Source organism: Anopheles merus, chromosome 3R (genome assembly GCF_017562075.2).
Source record: "Anopheles merus strain MAF chromosome 3R, AmerM5.1, whole genome shotgun sequence".
NCBI lineage: Eukaryota > Metazoa > Arthropoda > Insecta > Diptera > Culicidae > Anopheles > Anopheles merus.
The window spans coordinates 9,153,238-9,174,536 of NC_054084.1; the positions used below are offsets into that span (position 1 = coordinate 9,153,238).

The 21,299-nt window shown below is 48.5% G+C and overlaps 3 protein-coding genes across 4 annotated transcripts; 1 reads left to right on the plus strand and 2 right to left on the minus strand.

Moving 5' to 3' along the window:
• Positions 1 to 252: 252 nt before the first annotated feature.
• LOC121596056 (GATOR complex protein Wdr59) lies at positions 253 to 5,194 on the plus strand. Of its 2 annotated transcripts, XM_041920656.1 has the most exons (5): positions 253 to 2,298; positions 2,369 to 2,667; positions 2,742 to 2,874; positions 3,600 to 3,629; positions 4,485 to 5,194. In XM_041920656.1, exons 1-5 carry the CDS (start codon positions 391 to 393, stop codon positions 5,067 to 5,069), a joined length of 2,955 nt encoding a protein of 984 aa, XP_041776590.1. In that variant the 5' UTR covers positions 253 to 390; the 3' UTR covers positions 5,070 to 5,194. The 2 variants fall into 2 exon arrangements, with proteins under 2 accessions (XP_041776590.1, XP_041776591.1); XM_041920657.1 differs by lacking the exon at positions 3,600 to 3,629.
• A 262-nt stretch (positions 5,195 to 5,456) lies between these two features.
• On the minus strand, positions 5,457 to 6,578 carry LOC121595458. The gene has a single exon (XM_041919462.1). The coding sequence runs from the start codon at positions 6,576 to 6,578 to the stop codon at positions 5,457 to 5,459; it is 1,122 nt and encodes a 373-aa protein (XP_041775396.1).
• Positions 6,579 to 7,068: 490 nt separating this feature from the next.
• On the minus strand, positions 7,069 to 8,266 carry LOC121596223 (replication protein A 32 kDa subunit). The gene is made up of 4 exons (XM_041920985.1): positions 8,165 to 8,266; positions 7,859 to 8,080; positions 7,345 to 7,771; positions 7,069 to 7,267 (listed from the first exon to the last, which is right to left on the minus strand). The coding sequence occupies exons 1-4, from the start codon at positions 8,175 to 8,177 to the stop codon at positions 7,186 to 7,188; spliced, it is 744 nt and encodes a 247-aa protein (XP_041776919.1). The 5' UTR covers positions 8,178 to 8,266; the 3' UTR covers positions 7,069 to 7,185.
• Between the last annotated feature and the right edge of the window lie 13,033 nt (positions 8,267 to 21,299).

Below are 21,299 nucleotides of genomic sequence, written 5' to 3' on the forward strand. Positions count from 1 at the left end.
TGTCAAAACATGTTTGTTTACAACGTGCTTACACCACATTAGTCAACGCAAACAAAAAAGGGAAGTAAGTCCTTAAATCAATCCAAACAGCTATGGTGTTCAGTAAAATGATTTAATTTTATTTCCAAGAGTTTTTTTCTCACATAAAATATATAATTCAATGTATTTTTATGTGAAGAATTTAAAATCAACCGTTACACCACACTGTTCAGCTGTCAAATGATATGTCCGCTGTGGCTGTCACTCAAAAGACGGACAGACAAAAACATAAACAACAACCCAGGGCGGACTCCAAAATTGCTGCGCACTTTTTCAGAAAACAATTCTAAACACTACCTGCGACGATGGATTAAAGCGAAACATCCTATTCCCGAAAAACGCGTAAAAAGAATGTCCTCATACACCGAGTCGAGAGTGGGCGGCAGTTTGGGCGGATTGATCGGCGTCGGCGGAGCGGGAGCGGTCGGCAGCGAGCCACTATGCCTGCAGCGCAAAAGTTCCTGGGTGCGGGAGTACCGCGACCTGCAAGCCAACGTCATGTCCGTCGACTGGACCGGCTCGTGGATACTGTTGGCCGGCCGGCGGCTGCTTGCCCTGCAGTCACTGCGCGACTACGAATCGACGGACGCGAGCAACCCGCGGATGGACGACCATCACCATCCGGCGGTCGATTGCGGGCTGCGCAAATTCCAGCGCCACTCCAAGTACGAGGTGACTGCGGCCGAATGGGCCATCTGCCAGCACAGCCAGGAGTACTGCGCGATCGCCACCTGCCAGCAGATCGAGGTCGTCACGTGGCGGTCCGGTGAGCCGACCCTGCAGCACTCGCTTCGAGCGCACACCCGAATGATAACGGACATCGACTGGCACTCGAAGGTGCCGCACCTTCTCGCCAGTTGCTCGATCGACACGTTCACGCATCTGTGGGATCTGCGCGATCCCCGGAAGCCGGTACTGTCGCTGAGTGCCGTCTGTATGTCCGGTGCCAGTCAGGTGGGCTTTAATCGGGTCTCGGGGAACCTGGTCGCCACGGCGCACGATGGCGACCTGCGCATCTGGGACCAGCGCAAAGGTTCGTGTCCGATACAGTACATTACCGCGCACCTGTCGCGCATCCACGGTATCAACTGGAGCCACGATCACGAGACGAGCCTGTCCACCGCTAGCCAGGACGGTACGGTGAAGTACTTCGACATCAACAACCCGCGGCGGGCGGAGAAAATCATCACGACGTCCTGTCCAGTGTGGCGGGCCCGGTACACCCCGTTCGCGGACGGGCTGGTTACGACCAGCGTGCCGCAGCAGGGTCGCGGCGAGAACAGTCTCCTGATGTGGAACAACTCCAAGCAGGACGCGCCCATTTGCGCGTTGGTCGGGCACACGGACGTGGTGCTGGACTTTGCCTGGGGCCGGAAGGACATACACGATCCCGAGCTGATCACGTGGTCGCGCGACCAGACGATCCGGATCTGGCGCATCGACGAGGAGGTGCGCAAGCTGTGCGAGCGCTTCCCGCCCGACGATGACGATGGGTTCATGATCGAGGAAACGAATGGTGGTGGCGGCGGTGGCGGCAGCAGCGTGGTGCCGGGTGGCGCTATCGGGGGTGGAAAATTCACCGCGACCGTCTGCCCGAAGAGCCCGATGCGCGAGAAGCAACCGTCGGTATCGCTACAGCACGAGTTTTCGCTGCTGAATCCCAACATCCCGCACATCGACATTGAGGTGCTGGATCCGATCAAGCGCACCGCCACGGTCCGAATCTCCGTCAACGGGTACGTGATCATGCTGCAGGTCAACTTCCCCGCGCTCTACCCGAACAATGGCACCGTGCCGGAGTTTCACTACTGCCAGGGCACGTCGCTGGACGATTCGCTTTCGCTGACGCTGATGAAGGTGTTGCGCATGACCGCTAGCCAGCGGGTGAAGAAGGGCCGCACGTGCCTCGAGCAGTGTTTGCGGGCGCTGGTGGACCAGCTGAAAAAGTCCTCCACCAGCAATGGGGACCGGCATCTGCGGCTGCAGTCGCCGCGGCTGGAGGGTGCGCTCAGCAGCGCCCTGCACGATGCCTGCGTGCCCTTTCCCAAGACGTCCGGGGTGCGGTTCAGCCAGGTGGGCATACTCGTGACGTTCTCGCGGCCGCTCAACACCAAGCGCATTAGCTTGAAGCAGCAAAACACCACCCCAAGGGCTCTGTCCGCATTGAGCGGTGGCTATCTCGGGAATGTGATGGGTTCGCAGCCGATTCTGTACGCCCATCGCGATCCGAGCACGTCCTCCTTTTACCTACCGGACAGGGTAAGTGTGCTAATTGTCTGAAATGGCGGGTTTGTTGCAATCAAAACTCTCTTCCCCTCCGCACCACAAGAAATCATCACGCCATCGAGGATCGTCGGTCAAGATCAACGTATCGCCTGTGCACGTGTACGACGTGTCGAAGATACTGTACGTTAGCCGCGAGCTGGCAGAGAACTACATCATCAACACGACGAACGTGGCCGAAATGTGTCGCCACAATCGGGCGGCGGCAGAAAGGTACGGCCGGCCCGATCTGGTACAGTGCTGGTCGCTGGCGGAGATGATCGCCCAGCCGAGCACGGATTTCGAAACGGACGACGATATGCTGTGCGCCCAGAATCCGTTCGCCAAGAGTCTGCTCGAGTCGCTGTGAGTAGTAATTGCTTCTTCTAGTGTGCTTCATTTTAGGGGACGTTTTAATGGGACTGTTCTACTTATTTTAGGATTCACCACTTTGCCCGCATACACGACGTGCAGACGGCCGCCATGCTGTGCTGTGCGTTCGGGCGACACTGTCCCTCGGCGCTCGAGCTTTCCATGAGCTCCAGCTCGAGCAGTAAATCTATTAACCAAAGTGTAAGTTAATCAATTTCTGGTCTATTTTAAACGTCATCAATCGCGTCTATCGTGCTCGAAAGCACATGCAACAAGAAACGCGGTGTATTTTAGTGAAATGGTTCCGTTTGATCCTTCTTTAAGTAACTCTTTGAAAGCCCCTTCAATTACAATAGGCGCAGGAATTCTCGGGTGCCTTGGATAGTTGGTTTGATAACGCTCATCCCTCTAATACATGGTCCATTTCGGCATATTACTTCCTTTCCAACCGGGGAACTGCCGGCATGAATCATCGTCTTCCTTGTTTATTTCATAATTTGCAGACGTTCCATGGTTCTTCCTAAAAGACAAAATTAAACTTTCATGCAATGTTTGACTAACTTTTAAACATTCCCGTTCGACAGGACAGATGTATAAAATGAATCATTATATAGTTTTACCATTTAAATATTATTTTAACCAATGAATTCATTTGTACGGAACGTAGCATCAAATGAACATCCTTCCTCATTTAATCCTTCATTCATTTCTTGTTCCTTGTTTACCGAAAGAGTCCTCTCAAATTATCCTTTCCCTAGTATAAATAACCCAAGGGTTTGTGGTAGTAGGATGATTCCCTGTGTAACCCTTCCTCCCCCTTCCCACAGCCCTCCAAACGCCGACAACCCGACACGTACGCGGTAGTTTGTTTTTCTTTTTCCGTTAGCTTTTTAATTCCGTTTCTTTCCTTCAACCCTTCATTATAGCACTTACTTAGCGGTCATCGAAAAATTAAGGTAAATCAGGTGTATATAATACCAACTCTCCCCCGGCCAATGTGTGATTGTTATCCAAAAATGCAACAAAACAAAAAAGCAAACCAAATTTTACGCTATGCCCGCTGCTCGTCTGTACTAAAAACAAAATATGATGAAATTATTGCTGCTAATGCCCCTAGCTCTTTCAGAAAAACGCTTCCCTCCTCGACAGAAAATCCTCTCGCTGTGTTCGTCCTCTCGTTTGTGTGCGCCACATCCCACCAACAGGTGGAAGCGCAAAGCATGCTACGATTTCGTTTCGGGATGATGGATGGTGCTTGTGCTGGTGCCCTTGGTCGGGTGCTCCTGTCTCACGCTTCGTTGCCCTTTGTAGCTGTTTTACGTTGCTTCGTTGTGCTTTGTGTTAAAGTTTAACGTGTTCTTTCGCCTTCCGTCGCGCCACAATGTGCCTTTAGTGCCTGAATCCCACCCTCTCCATCCAGGGCCGAAGGTGTGCGCTGCGGTGCAGAGTGTTTGTGCTTGTCCCCTGGTGATCATTGCCTCATCGGAATGCCGCTAACCACATACAAAAATTGTACATTTCAACCCGGACTTTAGGAACAATCATCCCCCCTCTGTGACTGTGCTGGATACCGCCTGTCCTAAAGCTTTAGGTGTACGAACGGTTTCGAAGGAAAGCTTCGCTTCGTCGTATCCTTCCGTGTAAATGTGTTTCTGTGTGTGCTGGAAATGCTTTCCCCCCCTCCGTTGTCTCTCTATGGCCGTGGTCGTCATCGCCTGTGTGTGTGTGTGTCCGCTTTTCCCGGAATCGTTTAATAATATGTGTTTTCCCCTCATTTTTTAATTCCCTCTCTTTTGCTGCTGGCCAAGCAGCCTAGCGGATCACCGTACCATACGATCCTGCCAGTGGATCCATCCTCCAACCAGGGCTGGCTGCTGGCCCAGCAGCTCAAGCATCTGCGCAGCAACTCCTGGTCCGACTCGCTGGACGACATACGGCTCGGCTCTGGAGGTGGCGGTGGCGGCGGCGGCGGGACGTCCATCGGCTTCGTCGGAGACATCAATCGCAGCCTGCTGGGCGACAGCAATCGCTACCTGTACGACAACTTTAAGCGCAGCTACGCGGAAATGCTGTACCGGTGGGGTTTGCTGGTGCAGCGGGCCAAGGTGCTGAAGTATCTGTCCAGCTACGTCGATACGCCCCGGTGCGTCGAGTTCGTGACGGAGTGCCTGAACTGCTGCCGGGTCGGGGCGCCCGCCTGTGCGACCTGCAAGAAGCCGGTACTGTACTGTAGCTTGTGCCGGCTGCCGGTACGCGGTGCGGCCAACGCCTGCCTGCACTGTGGGCACGGCGGACACACCGAGCATATGCGCATATGGTTCGAGCGGCACGACGTTTGCGCCACGGGATGCGGTTGTCCGTGTTTGAGCAAAAGCTCCAAGCTTTGTAATTTGTAGTGGTTAGGGATAGGGAGGTTCGCCGAATTTGTTACCGAAATGTAGAGAACGAGTGGGACAGAGGTACATGAACTGTTGTTGGTTGTATAGAGAAAATTGTTATAAAAATTTATAAAACCATGAAACATGAAGTCTCCATTTTTATCTTGCGATTGAGACGATTTTGACTGATAAAGGCTTTCTATAAATCCTTACATTTATTTAGTTTCGTACTGACTACACTCACACCCCCTGACCTTTTATTGCGTATCTTAATGTCTTTTGTAATCTTTTTCACATCCAATCATCTCTTGAGCCTGCTCATACTCTTCGTCGCCTACTCTTAATTCCTATGTTGAGCCTCCTATGTAAATCTACAATCCCTATACCCCCCCCCCCCCCTCATCCCTAAAGATACACCTTCAACTGCTTTTCGATGTGCGTCCGGCACACCGGGCACACTGGATTGTAGTAGGCTATGTTGCGCGCACACGCTTTGCACACGCAAAGATGTCCGCAAGGCACAAACACGATGGTCCGATCGTCGTCCTCGCAGATGATGCACGAGCCAATCTTCGCACGCTGGGGCGTTAATCGACTTCTTGGTGGTGGTGGTGGTGGTGGCAGTGCTGCTGGTGGTTCCTGACGGTTATTACGCTCCGTTTGTTGGTTTTCTTGGGGAGTGCTAAGCTCGAGCATGTTTCGGTTCAGCGGTATCGACTGAATCAGACTACGAATCCTGTCGTAGCGCAACAGGTGCAAGGTCCCGTGTAGATAGCGTCTTAACAACTCTCCAAGTGGTATCAAAATCCTTATGTACGCCGCTAGAGCGATTCGGGACAATTTGTCATTGAGCGTGGCCACAGCACGCTGTGCCTTTGCACGTCCAACACGGTATGCGAAGCGGGCAGCTTTCAGAAGAAACTGCAGTACACACTCTGCCGGTCCGGGATTGAGGTAGATAAGTCCGAGAACCACTAATCCTAGGGCCGATTCCAGTGGTACATCATGGATAGTGTAGTGAACTAAATCGACCACCCCGTTGGCACAAAACGTGGCCGTATTTCGTGCTAGTTGAAGGGTTTGTTGCGTCCCGTAGCTCAGCAGCTCATCGAGCAGAACCAGCAGTTGGTACGGAGCGGTAAACAGCAACCAGACGGCTTCTCCGATCAGCACGAGGCTGCGTTTGATGCACCATACCGTTTGCCATAGCAACGACCAGCATTTTATCAGCGCTTCGCGAAACAGGCAACAGACTGTCCACACTGCACCGCAAACCTTCACCAGATTGCTGATGAAGAAACCGGATATTCCCCCGATGATGGTCCGCACGTCCTGGATGTGATGATGGTTGTCTTCGTACACGATCCTGGCGAACACGGACACGTTCTGCACACACCACAGCACGGCCCATCCTATTTTGCTGAGCGTATCGTACAGTAAATACCCCACGAAGGTGCTAACACGAATGATGTAGTACAGCAGCATGTAGCAGTGGTAGATGAAGTCGCCCAATGCGGCGAGCACCATCGTGCGGCAGTGTTGTTTTGGTGCCCGTGAGAAGTACGTTCGGAACTAAGTTCGCCCTGCTGTTGCGTCTATTATCACTACATGTTTGTTCTAGTTGGGTTGGAAAAGATTGGACTTCCTCTGGGAGCGCGATGGAGAACAGCGCAAACAATTCAAAATAAACAAAAAATGATAATTAGGTAGCGTTTGTTGTGATTGCTGCTGGACCGGCTGATAGTGTGCTATGCTTTCGTCCATCGCCACTGACAGCTCGAAAAAAGGGAACTTCCCCATTAAATTGCAGGGGTCGTGTGCTACGGGAAAAAGGGAATTTGATTTAGGTTCCAATTTCTTGTGTGAACTTTCCGCACTTGGTATTGGGTGTTTTTCTTTAGAAAAGTAAATTTAGACTGTGCCTATGAGCAAATATCTAAAATGAGTCAATTAGAATAATATATTATTAAAAGATGATTCATTCATTCGATCGCCGGCGCTCCAACACAACACACATCACAGAACAATACTTCATCCAACTTTGTGGTAAATAGTAGTATCGTGATTATTTATTGATGGGAATGAGAGAGAGAGAGAGAGAAGAGCGTAAAAACCCCGACAAAAGAAATGCTTCTTATGCGTCCACACAGAAGAAATGATCGGTATCGACCGTGGTGTATATCATGCCTTCCTGTCCCATATGATCAATGATACTCCTGCAAAGAAAAGAGACGAAACGTTAAACTCCAATTACCACAAGGGCTCTACATCCTACACTCATAATACTACTTACTGCATCTCCGAGGGACTGATGTGGGAAAATTTGGCCTGCAGCTCCTTGCGGCTGATGCCGATGTCAGATACGTGGCTTTTGATCGCTTTGTACACAGCCAGCTGCTTCCCGTTCAGGCCCAGCGACGCACCGACCGAGTCCGATTCCATGAACCCACCGTTCGAGGTCGCATTGGCGTTCGTGTCGAACCCACCCTCCACCTTGCGCTTGCTGTTCTCCTCGCCCTTGTACCGGGCGTGCAGCACCTCCAGCAGATGGGTGGTCACCTCGTTCGGGGAGTTGATCTGGTCGATCTTGAAGATCATGATCGATTTCGAACCGCCCTGATTGCGCACCGATCCAACCACGCGAGCATACGATTGGGGCACGATGCTCGGCGTGCTGGTGACACCGTCGTCCTCTATCCACAGATGTGCATCAATTCGGCCTGCATTGGAATGTGGAAACAATGCGTGAACGTCCCTTGTGTGTGTGTCGGTGTTCCCCACCCGGCTGCCGGCAGCACCGTACATACCTGTGTGATCTTCCAGCTGGTAGGTGACTTTGGTGGAGGAGTAATCGACGTTGCGGATGATTGCAACCAGCGTAATCATGGCATATTGGTGCCCGAACAGCGAAATGCCTCCGTCCGATGATTCCAGCACCTGCTCGATGACGAGCGGCAGGACGCCTTCCGCTTTGTTCTCGTTTCCCGCACCGCCGCCGCCCGCGGTCGCGTTAAATCCACCGGCACCAACTGGAAAAGGAAACAAACGGGGAAGATGTAAATAAACACAATTAGTTAACGTATTTTTATCAATTCACAGTTAATTTGGCTTACAGCTATCGTTCATTTTTGCGAGGAGAGATAACAACAACACAACACGGATTTACACGAATTGGCGCCCAAACACAAGGTCGGTGTGTAAACGGGTCGGTTCGTGCGGTGCGCGTTGACAGCGTGCAATGATCTGTCAAGAGGGCGATGACAGTTTAGCGCACAAGAAAGGACAGGCAAATTGTCACGTTCAAAATTTTGGAATAAAAGGAAAATTTCGTTTTTTAACAAATTTGATAAAAGTTAAAAAAATGCTAAAATTTGATAAAAATATTTGAATGCTCGAAACGTTTAGATGAGCCATTATAATCCTCGCATCGTATGTCTTGTCGACCACATGATCAGTTGGAGAAAATATGTTCACTTGTTCTACAAGCCGTCTCTTTGTACTATTCGATGTCTGGTATCAGCTTTTTGATGCACAAAAACGCCAAACAAAAAGTAAACGTGTCGGTTATTTTGATGCAATTTTTTACTGCATACCTTCAGGCGTCTAGAAAAGACGGTCAGAGGGAACTAATTTAGCTACACTATTCCTTTGCTTCTTTGTTAGTACTCCCGACTGACGATCGAATTTTCGCATCCCAAGGTCTGCATGCCCAACCGATGGTGGTTATTTCTACACATCAAAATTTATGCTCACCGAACATCTGCCCAGTCCAGCGTATGCGCGCCAAGGCAAAAGCAAACCGACACGACTGTAGCCGTGCTGTCTGGCAGCGCCTGCATCTTGACGTTGGCATGTAATATCGGGAAAAATTATTTATAACGCTTCACATTCATCCCACTAGGAAGCTGCAGGTGTACAGACAACGACGACAACGATGTAGTGTGCGGCAGAAAACAGGCCCGAGCAGATCCGACGTACAAAATCGAGTCAGCCAGGAACAGTGTCAGGAGGATATGTATTCCCAGCTCGGTTACATTAGAATGTCTCGTCATTAGCGTAATACATTTCGAGTGAGATTAATTTATGATGATCGGTCATTTGAGGGAGCAAGGGAAGGAAAGGAAGCAACTCCAAGCCAGACAAAATCGGCACGATCCTCCCATACGATCATGATGCGATCGGTCCTCCGAATCCGTACCCCTCTGCACGCAAACCCCCCCCCCCCCCGTAACGTTCGATCGAGCAACGAGGTGGGAACATACGCATTACATGCATACATTGGACATACCTTGCCGACGGTGCCCCGTTGAGGGAGAGGTAAACGCTAGCTTAAGCCAGTCAGGACGGCGATATTTATATGGGAACGAGCAGAAGGAATCTTCCGGGCTCTCGCCATAGCCGGTGCTCCACTTTGTGAGCAACCCATTGCCGAGGAGGAGGTTGATCAGTTTCTATTCCACGCTTTGGAAGCATTTAATCACGCTGCTATTAATTTTATCCCGATGCACTGTCACCTCCAATTGGACTGCATACGGGGAGGTGGGGTTTGCGGAGGGGGCAAATGGTGTATAATAGTGCAATTACACGGTGAAGATAATGATGTTTAAGCTTTTGACACAAAATCATTCCATTAGGCGGGGTGTGGTGTGTCGGGGACGGGGGGTGAGCATCATTAAGTAGTTTGCATTGGAGAAGAAGGGCAATAACATAATATTACCTTGTTAGTATTTGGGAATAAATCGCGCGAGTTGCTACAGGCCGTTGCACGATCGTCTTTGATCGTGCACAATATTCCATGAAAAGAGTACGCGATTTTCTTTCTGCCCCAAATTACATTGAAGACATGTACCACAATTATTCATTGGAAACAGCGTGCGCATAATGTTGCAAATTTTCTTTTATTTATCCGGCCGCTTTATACCACAGCGTAGGAACCCGATGGAGCCGGGAGCGCGGGATGAATGAAGCAGGCAAATTACTCACACGCTGACATGATCTCGGTGACACGCAACATCGGAACGGTTGGGTTGATAAATTGTTACGCGGCTACTAAACTGCAGCAGCCAGTGCACCTATCGGCAGCTCGTTTGATCTGGTGGTTTGATTTGCGTTTCCTTGCGGTGTGGTTCTATTTCTGTGCAAGTGTTTGCCGTGTATGGAAATAAGAAACGTGCATGGCATGATTTGTGGGAATTTTCACAACAGAAATGAGCACTAAGTATTGAAGAATACGTTTCAGATGATGTTACCAATAAAATGTACTTGTTTTATTTCTCAACAGATGGCGCTTTTTTGATCATTTAAACAAAAAAAGACCTCAGAAGCAGATCATCAATTAAAAATAATAATTTTTTGCAGTCCTTTGAGGCGAAAAGAATATTCTCATTGCAGTAAGGTCTTCAAAATCCACCCCTTCTTCTCTCCTCCGCTAACATTTCTCACCCTTATCTTACATTATGCTTCTTTGTCGATCATACCAGCACGATCGCTCGAGATCCAAAGCCGATAATTCAATGCCTAATTGACTTGTTCTTTGACTTCACCCGTCCACTCCAAACTCCAATGTGCTATTCTACCTTGCACAACCGTGTCACACACTCTGCCAAGCTGTGAACCAGCTTGAGAAGGCAGCTTGTCCTGCCTTTCCCCCCCCCCCTCCCTTTCCTTTACATTCTGCAGACAACCCGCTGAAGGCACCGCAGGCAAATTAAACGTCATCCCGCCCGTAAATGGACGTCAGGCGCGGTCAGGCGCAAATATACCATCGCCCGCACTTCAAGGTAACCGGAATGGTTCGAAACACACTGCACCGGGTAAATGGAGTTTTTAAGGGCTCGCGCAACCCCTCGGACGTTAAATGGCCCGTTCCGCCCGTGAAATTCGTTCCGTTTGGCGTTTTGCGGAAGAGCGCATGCTTTGCGTTCCTTGTATCTTTTTTTTCGTTCGCTTCATCCATCCCCGGGGGAGGTTGGGGACCATCCCGGGGTGGGATGAAAAATGTGGAATCAATTAGCGTCCCTCAGCGTTGCAGCGTCTCTTTCTTTGGGCTGGTGTGTGTGTCGTCAACTCCACTCTTTAAACTTCTTGAGGCAAGAAGCCGCCATTGAAGAATCGCAAGATAGAGAAAGAGAGAGAGAGAGAGAGCAAAATAAAAATAAGTGCCGCCATGGCGGGGTGTGCAAGGTTGTGCTTAATGTGTAGATTATTAGCCATATTTGGTGCTTTTAATCAATTGGAAGGAAGAGAGAACACGGGATGAAGCTCCAGCCTGTCAGAAGGAGCGGGCTCGATGGGGAAGTGTTTTGGTGCGTTTGATTGTTTTAAACGTTCGTTCATCATCTGCGGGCGCTTTTGTTTGTGCTTCAGTAAGAGCTTGTCTTTAAATGCAATCAATATGACAGCGGTATACTACTAGAACGACTAAGCTGGTTGCAATGCAATCGCGGTAGACATACTCCACGCATGTGTCGTGCAAATAAGGAGCCGCTTATTAAAATGGTTCCATTGCACCTTGAGCAAAGAGCCTACAATTAACCACCGACCAAAGTTAAGAACTGCATTCCAATTCTTCCCCGCAAACCAGTCGATCACAAGGCACTCCAGCATTATTACTCCACATCAACTCTACTTTCCACACTTTCGGAAGTAAGTGCCTGCTCGGCATGCATTTGGCAGTGCCCCACAAATCGATTAAAGCAGTAAACGGGCACGTAGAAATACGCCAGTACCTGCGCCATCCCGAAACGGTAGTAAATAATCAAACAGCCAATTAACAATAACTTATCGATGGCGGATGCGATTGTGGTGCGCTGGACGGGCAATGCAGACGGCCGACGGGTGTGTGTGCGTGACGTGATGATTATTTTTCCCCGGCCACCCTGTGTGCGAGAAGTCCTGCAGAGGGCAGAGTGCATATAACCCCTGCTTGCAGGAGGAAACGGGGAAAATATTCAATTATGTTGCCCTACACTCACACACACACACACACACACACACACACACACACACACACACACACACACACACACACACACACACACACTCACGTACAATGCAAGGCCGACGAAAGGGAAGCATTGAGGTTTTATTTTATTTAATGCTACCTCAATGGCGAAATACATTGGCCAGCTTATTGTTGGTGAATTGGAGCGCAAAGTGTGGAAAGGAATAAACTGTATAGAAATTAATATAAATGTGCTTCTCGCACGAGTAGCTAAGCTTTATGAATGAATCGGTTTTATTGCAGGTTATTAATCGAGAATGTTAATGATTCAATTTTGCAAAAACAGAAGAAGCGTTGTAATAGTGGTGTAGTAAACCAATTTGATTGTTTATTTTTGGGGTTTCTTTAAGAGATGAGAGAATATGTGGTAGTCGACGACCTTCACACCTCAGACGAAAGATAACGTCTTGGTTTCTTTTTATGAGGACTATTTATAAAAGATGATAATATGTATGTATACGCATCTCTGATCAGCTCTATATGGTCTTCTCCATGGATCAGAATGATATTTACGAATCTTTTATTGAAGTCAATAAATAATTAAAATTCGACTTAGAAGAGGGGGTTCGAACTAAGATCGTCTGTGCAGCTGTTCTCCGTGCTATTGACTAAACAATGGGGCTTACGCTGTGATCGAGTGTTGCACACCCAATAAGAGCTGGTTGTAGTGTCAAAATATCATACTAAACGACCCCTTGGTCGTCATCACACTTTGCCATTCCCAAAACAAATACTGATATTGTTCAAGTGAAATCAGCAGTACCGTGGTAGAACACAAACACACACAAACCTAAAGCCCCTTCTAAACCATGTCCTGTCCATCATTTCGCTCATCAAAAATGCATAAACAAAACCAGCAATCTCGTGTCTTCCCTTGCTCGCATTGTCGCGCGCAGTGCATCACACCACCATGACAAAAAACTCTATCCAAACAACATCGATCTTGTTGCGCGCGCGCCGCGTTTTTGATGGAAGCAGCAGTAAGAAAGGTTGTCTGCGCCATAAATCAGTCTCACCGCGTTCGTCCGGCCCTGGTTCGGTGGACGAAACGGGGAGGAAAATTTGCAATCACTAATTGACACAATAAACTTTTAATGATAGCAATAGAGAGCGTCGAGGACTTCGTCCGTCCGTCCATCCGTCCGACACGATCGTTCCGTTTTAGTCCACGAGGCACCTAGACACAAAACATTGAGGAGTGTTTTTTTCTGTTACTGCTGCGTTCGGATGATACAAATGTGCCAACATAATGATGCACACATGCCACATTGAAGTGGCGCGGGGAGCTGTGCAAGATGCGGCGTAAGCGCGTGACATAATCACAACAAATCCGGGAAATGCGTACGCGCCGCGATGCGCAGGGAGTGAGTGTTTGGGTGTCTCAGTTTTAATGCTATATTTAGAACCCGCAGTGCAGCACGCAGATGATGCAGTACTGCGGCATGGACACGTTGATTGGGGTTGTGTTTGGCTTATTAACTAATGCAGCTCAATGCAAAACACCGGACGGGTAGGACACAAATTTCTTCTTATTTCTGCTGCTGCTTTAACCAGTTGGGCAGGTGTGTAGTGCAGCCAATTGTGCATTGAAAAGTGCACATTCAAAAGCCTTTCCTCGCTCGATCAAAGCATTAGACCTCTTCTATTTGCTTCCCTTCGCTTGCGACTAGCCCATTTTATGCGATCGCGGTGGCCGGCCGCGCGCAAAGATGATCTATAGATGTGGCGATAAGCGGCGATCGCCCCAACTTTTACTTCCAAAGAACTAGCGAGCCAGCCCCGGGGGAATGGGGGAGAAGGTAAGATTATCGGATCCGTTTGTGTGTATCGACACTGCGCCACGAATCGAACGCTGGCGGCCGTTATGGGTGGAGATTCAAACCGTTGTCCGCGTTCTTCCCGTGTTCTGCCTTCCGGGCCAGGATCGAACGGCGACCGTTGCGCGCATAGGCTTTCATCGGCACAAGATTACAGAGTTGGTAGGATTTCTTTGGCTCGGCACACTATCGGATGGATTCGATCTTAAGTAAATAAAGGCGCTTATCGCTTCGGAAGAAGGAGGATAGCCAGGTGGATTGAGGAAACGATTCGCGGGCAAATTTGTAAATAGAGTTATAAAAATCAATGAACCGGAAAATGAATTGTTGATTTTGTTGCTGTAGGTGAAGTAGGAAAAAACAACTAGGGGCGTACGACAGCAAAGGAGCTTGGTTTTTCGTTCGTGGGAGTAGAAAAGTGGAAAAGGAATCAAAAAAGGAGAAGAAACAAGCAAACTGATGCTCCCCTAGCTGCAGTTGGTCGGCGACGAGGCGCAGCAATTGATTTAGAAAGCAATCTGGGACCTCGGGAGGATCGTGGGGGATCGTTTTGGGTAATGAAATTATGGTCCATTTGTCGCTAATAAACTGTTATTTTGTATCTTCGTCGTTTCTTTGAGGAAGGTGATCAGAGTGGAGGTAAAAAGATCCTCCTTAGGAACTGCAAGCTCTCCCTTCCTGAACACTAAACTCTCAATGTGGAATTTGAAGGAATATGAAAAAAAAGGTAAAAATGAAGATGTTATGACAATGATACTGGAGAGTCGAACTCAACAATAGTTTTACTGACAGTTCCTAGTACAGTTTTGTTTTACAATAGCGCAACCTAATGTTTAAGCATTAAATCTATTCTTAAATATTTTAAACGAAGCTTTCAATATAATAATTTTAGGACTTAAAGATAAACTACAAATGAAGCATTGCAGGAAAAGAAAGTCTTCTCTCTCAAAACACAACGCAAACAAAAACAAAGAAAAGATTGCCCCTCGAATACAAACTCCAGGCGAACCAGGGACGATGACGATTCGTTTCGGTATCATCCTAACCTTTTCCACTACCAAGACCAAGACTAGGCTGGAAGCGAGCGAAATTTGCAAAACGATTCGATTAACTATCTAACCGTGGTCCCCTTTCGAGCCGAACGAGTCCGGGATGGCAGGCACTGCAAACAGCCAGCAAGAGGGCTGGCCGAGAACGGGAATGGGCGTCCTTTTGGATGCTCCGTTCGCTCGAGATGCAAAACGCCTCCCTCTCCCAGGTTTTCCCACATCACCGGGCACGATTTTGTATTATTGCCATTGCCGCAGAGTCGCGCGTTCAACGCGTTCGCAAAACTTTAACGCCTTTCTTTTCGCCGCTAGACGACCCACCTTCGGGGGTTTGAGATTTGTAAAAACGATTTGTTTGTTTTACGTCGAGATTTTGTGCGTGTGTGTAGAGGAGGAGGTGTAAGGAGCTTCCCTCTTTCAAGCACATACACTCATCATTATACAACAGGAGCGATAGCTGGGGCGGAGGTTTACATGCGTTTTGCGTAAACCGATCGAGACGATCGAGGAACAACGGCTGACGATCGGGTAGTCCCGCTAAGCAGCAGCACGCATCGAAGTGCACCGAAGTGCATCGGATTCCCACCGTGCTGGAGCTGGGCACGATTAGAGTAGTAAAATTGGGTGTCTCCTCCCTCCCCCTTCCCCCCTCCCCGCTTTCCAGCGATGTTGGCACAAGAGGGAGGAGCTCACGGTGGAAAATGGCAAATCCCCATGTTCCTGCGACAGACGTCCAGACAGACGCGATACGCGAACAAGATGCACATTTGTAGTCCCCTCGTTCGCTTTCCAAATCCAAGAGAAAGAGTGGGAATGGGATTGCATAAGCGGGAAGGTGAGGGAAGCGCATTTACGTACCGTTTTACCCATCGGTGATATTTCTTTCGGGATCGTCTTTCGAGCGTTCGTGGCGAGCGCAAATAAATATGGTAAAACGTGTGGCCATAAACACTCGTTTTCATTAATTTTTATTCGGTCCTCCGATGCGAGATTCTTAGCAACCGTAGCAAACCCGTTGCTTCCAGTAGTACTGATGATGATCGTTTCGGCGACAACGACAACGACGACGCCGGTCCACAAAACGGTAATGACCAGCAGGAATCTAACTGTCCGTGGCTGGGCTTTCTGCTGACTCCAATTGGTACATCGACTAGGAAAAAAGGGAGCGTAAGATTACGGTGCAACGTTTGCGGTCCCCGTTTGCGGTCCCCGTTTGCTTTCCACTGGGCTGGGTTGATGCATTCACCACAGGAAGACCAAACCACGCCACCGACCATACCTAGCAGTTATACTTTAATAACAATAAAACTAACGATAATCGTCTCGTATGCAAAAAGAGGGAAGGCTAAAATTAAGCTAAATTTTGCGATCGTTACCCGTGAGCCTAGCACGGGGCCGTTGCGCCCGGGCTCTTGGTTGTTTTATCATTTTGCGCCCTTCGGAGAGTGTGTTTTATGTTCACGCCCAAGCGTTAGTCGTACAGGGAGCCTGCGGGAGCCGTGCTTTAAGCGAGGTTACAAAACAGAGATAGAGCCAGTGAAAGAGAGCGATTGTGTGCGACTAAAGGATGGGAAATTTGGCCTCGGACTTTCTAGTTTAGGTTTTAGGTAGAAAGCATATTGATCTTTGTTATTTTTTTCGTTTTTCCCTGTGCTGCATGTTTGCACCAACGACAACGACGACTACGATGATGATGATGATGACGTTTCGTGGCTGCTAATTTGTTCCGCACGGTTCGTCACTTAGGCGCGCGATCAAATCTTTCGTACGTTTAGTTAGGTGGTTTGCCGTTTTCTTGCGCGGTCGTATGGGAGTTTTACAATCGGTCGGTTGTTGGTGGCATGTTGAAAGGAAAAGTTTGAGCACTTTTGAGGCAGAAGTATGCTTTATAGAGTGCACTGTTTCGTTTTTCATGATTGCTAGAAGATTTAAAGCGAAAAAAGAGAAATAATGAAGGAAAACGCTTCCTTATTGGCAAAAAAATGCTAGCAGTTTTATTAGGCTGTAAAGCGATCCGTTATTGTTCCTTCGTTTAATAGCCTTGTTCCAGCAAGAATGTGGCTTCCAGCAGTCCAGTACACATTCGCAACACATCGGAGTGCTTAATCCTTAATTGATAGTGAACAATCCGTAACGAATCCGTCGCCTGCGAAGGACACCGAGCTGACGCTTTTAATTGAGTAGTTAAAAATCATAACTGCGGCCTGATCGCAGCTTCCTTATGACCCGTCCGTTTGTGGCCGATTCGTCCCACAAATCCCATCCCAGTTGGGATAGGTTTGGGCAAAGCGAGAGCGCTTTGTTCGGAGCGCGAGAAGAACTAATTAAACTGTAGCAGAAGCGTCCGAGCGATTGTTTCACACCGTTCACCACCGGACAATCGAGACCGGTAGTTATCCTTCCCCCGGAGGGATGGGGCAATTTATGCACAACAAGATTTGGATACCAGTTTGCTCGGTGGTTTGGTGGGAAAAGGATGCCGAGAAGAAGAAGAAAAAAAAACAACAACGATAATTTGATATCAGTATCACATGGTTCTGTTTGTCGCTTCTTTTGCTCCCTTTTGCACCGTGCTCCGCGAAGACAGGGCCACAGAGTGCGTGAAAGTGCGCTGGCCACAGGCAGCGTCGTTCGATGGTACCGGCTGCCAAGCCGAGATAAATCTTATAGGGCAGCATCGAGCAGCCCTCTGGACTGGAATCAATTACAGGTCTTGCGATTGTTTATTTGGAGCAAAATAAATATCATGTCACATAATTCTGGCGTGGCGCGTTTTGACAGTTCTAGGACAGGCATGGGCATCTTGAAATCACACCTAGAGACCCAGGGGGGGGGGGGGAGAGCAGAGCATGGAACATTCGATAATGCTCCGATCCGAGCTGGTTTTTTACCAACGCAAGGCGAAAAAAGGGCACGAAAAGCCTCACTTGATTTAGCACCCAAAAAATTCCCTTGCGAAGGTTAACGACTGTACGGCGGAGCCTTTCGGGAAGGAAGGTTTGCAATATTCAATTTATTTATTTGCCAAAATTACACACACACTCACCGGGTACGGGAAGGATTTATTGGTAGGTGGTGGTTAATTGTTTTAATCACACCGCGCGCACATCTGGAGCAAGGGATCGATTGCAGCGCCAAACGGTATTGTGGGATGAAAATTGATTCATCCAAAACAAACCAGTCGTTTGTGGTGGTTGAGAAAGTGGAGAAGGAATTCTTAATCGGCGGAAAAAGAAATAAAATCTTTAAAATAAACGGATGAAGGATAACACGAGAGTGAGAGTAACTGGCAACTGGCGAGATCAGTAATCGCAAATCACACACAGCATAATTCACTTCGGCAGCGAAGAGATTACTCGTACGTACATCTTTCACGGTTTTGGAGCTCAAAGAAGAGTATCAGAAAAGCTAAATAGCTTCCTACCGTTTCTCGTTTTCGGGGGAAATGAAACTCCCACCGACAGAAACTCTCGAACGAATCGTTATCACTCGGAATGGAAAGAAAAGAAACTCGGACGATGGTAAGCGAATGCAACTGAAGCTGCACAGAAATTACACCTAAAAAACACATAAATAACCCATCGGCTTGGTTCGTGTGTGCGAATTCTTGTTTCCTTTTCCGACCGATCGTTCGATCGCACCGTTTGCTTTGCACTGTTCAAGAGGAGCTGCTGGTGGCTTAAGCCATACACCGAACAAAAGGGGACCGAGTGAGAGAGGGTGGCCAAATTTTACGGCCCTTCAATTTGGCCCTTCTTCCGTTATGGTTCAGTTAGCATAATCGAATTATCGGTACTGTGGAATTAATTTTTAAATGCTGCTGTCCGGCTGTTACCTGTATGGTTTACGGGTTTTTGGGGCGGCCGTTCGTTGGGCTCCGCCGCTGTCCCTTCGAGCATCGATACGATAAGTTGCGGATGCAATGCTCACGGGTTAGATGTATCCGCTCCGCTTATCGGTTGTGATGATACTGGAACCGGGACTGGAGGGACCAGGGCTGCTGCTGACCCACTGCCAGCGCATACGAAGTGCGTAAGGGAGAGATTTCACTTTAACCGCGGCATTGTAACAATAACTCGTTTATTCATTTATTTATAACCGTAATTTCAACCGACATGCATTCCATGATATATTGTAACTGCGTCGGTATCGTCGGTTTTTGTTGTTGCCTGGTTTGCCTCAAGCTGGTGCTGGCGTAAGCCAGTTAAATGCTCGCTGCATGTGGAGCTGCTTCTGGCGAGGTCCTAGGTCAAGTCCGAATGTCGGTTTCGGAGGCTGTGAAAATTGAAATCCCTTTGACGTACAATTATGTTCTTTGTAGGAAATTGCAATGGATGGAGAGGCGTATGGAATGATTTGTTTAAATGTACAAATGCATGACAGTTTGATGAAAGCTTCAGTTACGTGAAACTGTTGGCGTTGGAGATCTTGAACAGCGATTGAATAGGCCAGTATGAGTGAATGGAATTTCATTTTTTGTTTATCCAAAGTTTAGAAAATTCATACTATCATTTTAAAGGCAACACAATTCTTTACGCTTTTGTAAAATTTCCATCAACCAACCTCCAACATCCTCATTAGCAATTCCATCGATTCCGCCGTCCGTAACTTTTCGATTCCATAATCAAGCGATAATATCATTAATTCGAATAATTCAAAAACCGCATCCTCGCGATTGGGATCGCGAAAACATGCTTCCACGCTTCCTCACCCCCGAAACCCCCCTTTTCCGAGCCATTTTGGCACGTTGTGCATTGTTTGTCCGTGCCACGAATCTGCACAACATAGCCCCGGAACGCCAGCATCGAATTGCAGCGTATGGCCAACGATGCCGTTTGCAGATTTTCGTAATTTTACGACCGTATTGTATTTCTGTCCAACAAGCAATAGCAACGTACGCTCATCTGCGTGCGTGCAAACGTGGCCAGCCGGAGTCGGCAATAAGTGTACGCATGTTTATGGGGGGAAGGATTTTCGGGGGTTTTGTATTATTCGTTGAATGCATGTGGAAATGCTGCGGTATATCGCGCTTGTGCCTTTTTTGCGACATTTAATTGCGGATTATTGGAGGTTTTTTTTTGGGGGGGCTCGTAACGAAATTGAGCCTCAAATATGTTTAAACATTCGAAATAAAACCTCCGAGCATCACATAACTACCGATAATCTTGCCTTGATAGTGCTTAACACACCTGCGCTAAATGGTTTAACCGCTTGCCGCACATTCTTATCGGGAGCGGCCGAGCAAGCTCGAAACGAAACCGGTGGTCCCATCCCTTATCGTTAACCTATTTCATAACTTCGGCTTGAGACAGTTTAAACCACCGGGCGATTAAATATCGGCACGCATTTGGCACGCAATCGAACGGGGAGGGAAACAAACATCTTGGGTCCTATGCACTCCCTGGTGCTGGAATGTTTGTACATTCGGGGCTGTGTTTTTGGAGTGGACTTTTTTTCTTCTCTCGCTTCTCTCGGATCTCACATCCCGATCGCCTCTGGTTGTGCCGGCCGTACCGGTACCCACTTCTGCCGTTACGGACGCATTACGCGTTTCACAGACGAGCTTGACGTCCGTCCGGCAAGGTTCGGTGTCATAAAATTTAGCATATCAATAACATCAATCAAATGGAATCAATGCAGCGCAAAAACGTTGAAAACGCGGATGCCCTGACCCGTGCAGGCAACCCGGGGGAACGGGCGGCCAAGCCCGAATTCAACATGCAGCTCAGCGCTCCAAAACAGTAAGGAGGAAAACGCGCAACAACGGTGCCAGCAAAACGGGATCGTCTTGAAGTGCAAAAAAAAAAAAAACATACTGTGCCAATGTGTGCGAAAGATATTTCCCCGGGAGCGAAATTCACGCAGGGCCAATGGTGGTTTGGCAGAAGCCGGGACGGTTTCTCGGGAACGCCCGCCGGCAGTTCGGGCAACCCCCTTTTACGGCGGATCGAGCATTGAGGCTGCGAAGGGCCCACTGATCGTACACTGCAGATCGTATTGTTTATGCATAAAAATAAAATTTTAAGACTCTGCGCTACAACGACGGTGCAACGGTAAAGAAATATTTTGACATGATTTAATCAAATTTATTTCCCCGTCACGAATCGCTCAACTCGCGCGCGAGAGAGAGTCCGGGACAAAACAGGACAAAGCCAAGGGTTTTTGTGAGCTCGGTTCAGGCTCTGCTTTGCTCTCTAGGTTTTTAGGTTTCGCTTGCGTAGCGTCTACTGTTATCACAAACAATGCGTACAGGACGATAAAAATGAATAGCTGCACGTGACAAGCGTCAAGGACTAGGACTGCCATTTGCCCCTTCGGGGTGTGATAATTTACAACAGCAAAACAACGACTGCTCCCAATAAAAGCGTCTGGGCGTCTC